Source organism: Bison bison, unplaced genomic scaffold, assembly GCF_000754665.1.
Source record: "Bison bison bison isolate TAMUID 2011002044 unplaced genomic scaffold, Bison_UMD1.0 scf7180017864466, whole genome shotgun sequence".
Taxonomy (NCBI): domain Eukaryota; kingdom Metazoa; phylum Chordata; class Mammalia; order Artiodactyla; family Bovidae; genus Bison; species Bison bison.
Window position 1 is genome coordinate 7,283,768 of NW_011495027.1, and position 4,648 is coordinate 7,288,415.

Below are 4,648 nucleotides of genomic sequence, written 5' to 3' on the forward strand. Positions count from 1 at the left end.
AAAAAGATTACATTTGAATCAGTTCTAATGAGATGGATGAAACTGGAACCTATTATACAGAGTGAAGTAAGCCAGAAAGAAAAACACCAATACAGTATACTAACATATATATATGGAATTTAGAAAGATGGAAACAATAACCCTGTGTAAGAGACAGCAAAAGAGACACCAATGTATAGATCAGTCTTATGGACTCTGGGAGAGGGAGAGGGTGGGGAGATTTGGGAAAATAGCATTGAAACATGTATAATATCATGTATGAAACGAGTCGCCAGTCCAGGTTCGATGCACGGTACTGGATGCTTGGGGCTGGTGCACTGGGACGACCCAGAGGGAGGGGAGGGGAGGGAGGAGGGTGGAGGGTTCAGGATGGGGAACACGGGTATACCTGTGGTGGATTCATTTCGATATTTGGCAAAACTAATACAATATTGTAAAGTTTAAAAATAAAATAAAATTTAAAAAAAATTAAAATAACTACACACTTCTACATACAATGAAGCAAAACTACTAAAGAAAATATATTATAAATAGTCAACACATAACAGGCCACACAGAAATATAATTTTGAAGAATGAAACTCGCCATTTCTAGTGACCTTCACCCCTTCCCTGAGGGTCCTGGTCCTTGCATAGATAAAGATACATGAACAGAAATTATTTGATTGTTCCTTGAATGTAGGATCCACTTGGCTTTCCAAAATTTCCTCAATATGGGCTAGGAATTCCTTTTCATGTACTGGCTGGTTAAAGATGAAACACTTCCATTTTGGAAAAAAGATGCCCGATACACTCCCTGGATATGTTGGAATTTTTAACTTTGGAATTCTGACCTAAAGAAGAAAGAAAACAACAGAGTCTTGGCATAAGGCAACTAAAATTTTTATGAGAGGGGATTTTTTTTTATCTTTGGAGTCTTCTATTCTCATAGAACTCCTCTAACATATACATAAAAATTAAAAATCAAACTCACATGAATGGCATATCCCTGGAGAGCAATTTTAGGAAACAGCAGCTCCAAGTAAAGAAACTTACATCTTCAATGCACAGAAATACACATGGTACTCAGTTCATTAGATGTTTATCAAATAAAAGATTTAATGAATGATAATCAAATATCAATTTCCGGTTTACTCCAACTCATCTAGGAAGTAAATCATAGGAAAAAAATGAAGAAGAACTACAAACAAAAGTAATGGAGTAATGATTAACATGGGACATAGACACCATGTTCAGTTAAGGAAAACTTCATTGATTGAATTCACATAATACAAATAAGACTAGCCATTTTGGGTAGAAACTCTGAAGACTAAAAGGAACCTAAATGTAATTTGAAGAACTTACCACTACTCCATAAACACAGCACTTTTTTCAAGTACTCACCCACCTTTAAATATAATTCATCACAATGACTTACTAATTTAAAATAGTGACCAAGGAACTAAATATGACTAAATAGTGACTGAATATGTTAAAATAAAAAGAATGATATGATGAGGAAAATAAAATGAAAGATCTGGTTGTTATCAGAAATAATGAAAAAGTATAGATTGAAAGAAGATCATCAGGTTTTTTAAGGTTTAAAGTCACTTTTTGTAGAAGATACAACTATCCACACTTTAGAAAGTTACAGCCTTCCTATCCACACTCTAGAAAGTTATGTCCTTCCTATCTACACTCTAGAAAGTTATACCCTTCCTTGAGACGAATAAAAACTGATGGAAATATCTTTCATTATTATTTTATGCCTAACAATTATGTCATTGTTTTTCTCAACTCAAATCAGTTCAGTTCAGTTGCTCAGTCATGTCCGACTCTTTGCAACCCTGTGAATTACAGCACACCAGGCCTCCCTGTCCATCACCAACTCCCGAAGTTCACTCAGACTCACGTCCATCGAGTCGGTGATGCCATCCAGCCATCTCATCCTCTGTCATCCCTTTCTCCTCCTGCCCCTAATCCCTCCCAGCATCAGAGTCTTTTCCAATGAGTCAACTCTTCACATGAGGTGGCCAAAGTACTGGAGTTTCAGCTTTAGCATCATTCCTTCCAAAGAACACCCAGGGCTGATCTCCTTTAGAATGGACTGGTTGGATCTCCTTGCAGTCCAAGGGACTCTCAAGAGTCTTCTCCAACACCACAGTTCAAAAGTATCAATTTTTTGGTGCTCAGCTTTCTTCACAGTCCAACTTTCACATCCATGCATGACCACTAGAAAAACCATAGCCTTGACTAGACAGATCTTTGTTGGCAAAGCAATGTCTCTGGGAGAAGCATAATAAGGGAAGCAAGCATCTGGTTCTTGAAAAGTCTTAGTTCCTACTGTATCTGAATGTTAAGGTACAAATTATCTTCAGTACAAACTAGTTTTGAATAATTTCACTTTGTTAAGCCCTATTCTTCTTGGGTGAGCATAACTGTAGTCACTAGAACTTATCAAGGAATAACAGCCTAGATCGCAGTCATCTAGTTTCAAATATAAATGCAACTCCAGAGATGATGGACAGTATTTAGTAGATCCTACCCTCTACTTGACTACTCACTGCCTAGGCCATGCTCTGATACCTCTAATCAGCTTCAAGGCATTGTCCAGGTACTCATCTTCTGTGATAGGGTAAACATGTACCTTCAACTTCAGGGTGAAATCCCGTACAGCCCAGGTAAAGTCTGGAAAGAAATTCATAAACTCTGTGGAATTTTCTACTTCATCCAATTTGGAGAGGACTTGGCCCTGGTGATTTCTGTGAGCTCTGACACATACCTAGGACTTGGTTAAGGAAAAAGAAATTTCTACCCATAATTCCCACATTTTCCTCATAAAAATGATTATAAACATTTTCTTTTGCCCTTGGTCCCCACTGTTCCACCAAAGGCAACTCAGCCACAGGGATGGGAAATCCAATTTGGTCTCCATTCTCATCAATTTCTCAATAAAACTGGGAAGGATACTGTACTTTCTCCAGTGCATCATTGTTGATGGTGCTCATGCTGTTGTTTACTAGAGTACTGCTCAGAAGCACAGCTAGGGCAAAGATCACCCTGGAAAATATATTAGAGCAAGCACTAGCAGTCTTCTCTTCAGAAATTCATTATTTCTTTAATCAGTTTTCCATTTGTTATTTCAGATAGTAAAGTATTGATACAAAGGAAAAACCTTGAAAACAGAATTAAAAGTAAAATCTGAGTTTTGTCAATTACATTGACATTTCCTGTGACCTCAGTTTCCTCATCTAAAAAGGAATTCTGATAATACATTCCACAAAGAGCTCTTTTTTTTTTTCCTGAATGGGATAAAATGAGATAGTATGAGTGAAAAACAACTTAGAGTGCCTTTGAGCAATTCATTGTTCAATAATAAGCAACATCACATATTCATTTAACAAAAAGTAAGTCACAAGGTATACTATGCTAGTCACAACTGAAAACTCAGAATAGATCTAATTAAATTAAATGTCTATGTGCTGCTACTAAACATTACTTATCTTTATTAGTTATAAAAAGCAGATAAATATGATAGTGAATACACTCAAAAAGACTGTCTCATAGTATTTACAAACATTTTAAAACACTTGAAAAACAAATACAATGAAGATGACAATATATTCAAAGGGTTTACATATTAGCAGTGAACCTAAGCAATGAAATTGATAATCATTATATCAAATAAAAACAATGAATATGTCGAGGGAGACCAAGTAATGGAATAGAAGGATGTGGAGCTCACCTCCTCCTATAGATACTTCAAAAATACATCTACGTGTGGAATAGTTCTGGCAGACTGCCTACTGAACTCTGAAAGAACATCTCATACAATGAACACTGTAAGAAAGATCACCACATAACCAAGTAGGAAGAAAGAAAAAAAGGAATTAGGATAGGAACTGCAGCCCTGGGAGGAAGCTGTGAAAGAGGAAATGTTCCCTCACCCTGGGAATACCCTTAACCAGCCAGGAGATCAACTGGGACAGATAGGGAGGTTTAGAGGCTCAGAGGAGAGAGCACCAGCAAGCTTGCAGCAGGCAGAAGACAGGGAGACCAGCACAGAGGGTCCGTGCCCATCACTGCACTCCCCCTCCCAAGATATGCCTTGGCTGGTGCACACAGAGGCTGGGTAAGGATACTCGGGTTTCGGTGGACAGACTTGAGGAGAAGACTGGGACTGGCTCATAGATACAGCCTGAAGGGGCAGGAATGTGGTACGAGCTGCAAACAAGAGTGTTTGCAGGGTGGAGCCCAGATCCGCCATTAGAAGCCCTATTGTTACAGCTTGGATATAGAGGCATAGGGCCTGTCACTGCAGCCACAATCTCTGCCTGCTCACAGTGGGTGGCCCCCACCTCTAATTGCTCTGGGAACCCATCAGTACCTGTGAGTTGACCACAGGAAGAGGCAGGGCTGAAATCTGACCCTTGTCCCAGTCAGCCCTGTGACCTGTGTAAACTCAGCACCTGTGGGACATCCAAGTAGATTACTGGTGCTCCCATGGCTAGGGTGGGTCTGATGCCAGCAGCTGTGAGTGTTGTGGGTACTTGCACACTGAGGTGGGACCTGGGATCTGGGCTGATTCCACCGCCTCCATAGCAGGTCCAGGTATGTGATGACAGCAGTCCTGGTGCCTGACCTCAGAATATCTATGGTGACAGATCTGC

The 4,648-nt window shown here is 39.4% G+C and overlaps 1 protein-coding gene across 1 annotated transcript in view; it reads right to left on the reverse strand.

Annotated features, from left to right (window-relative positions):
• Positions 1-4,245, reverse strand: part of LOC105003367 (guanylate-binding protein 6-like) — a 45,267-nt gene extending 41,022 nt beyond the window's left edge. Inside the window, 4 exon segments of the mRNA XM_010860503.1 lie at positions 2,565-2,711; positions 2,714-2,760; positions 2,949-3,038; positions 4,121-4,245. Of these exon segments, the coding sequence (XP_010858805.1) occupies positions 2,565-2,711; positions 2,714-2,760; positions 2,949-3,038; positions 4,121-4,245 (409 nt within the window).
• Between the last annotated feature and the right edge of the window lie 403 nt (positions 4,246-4,648).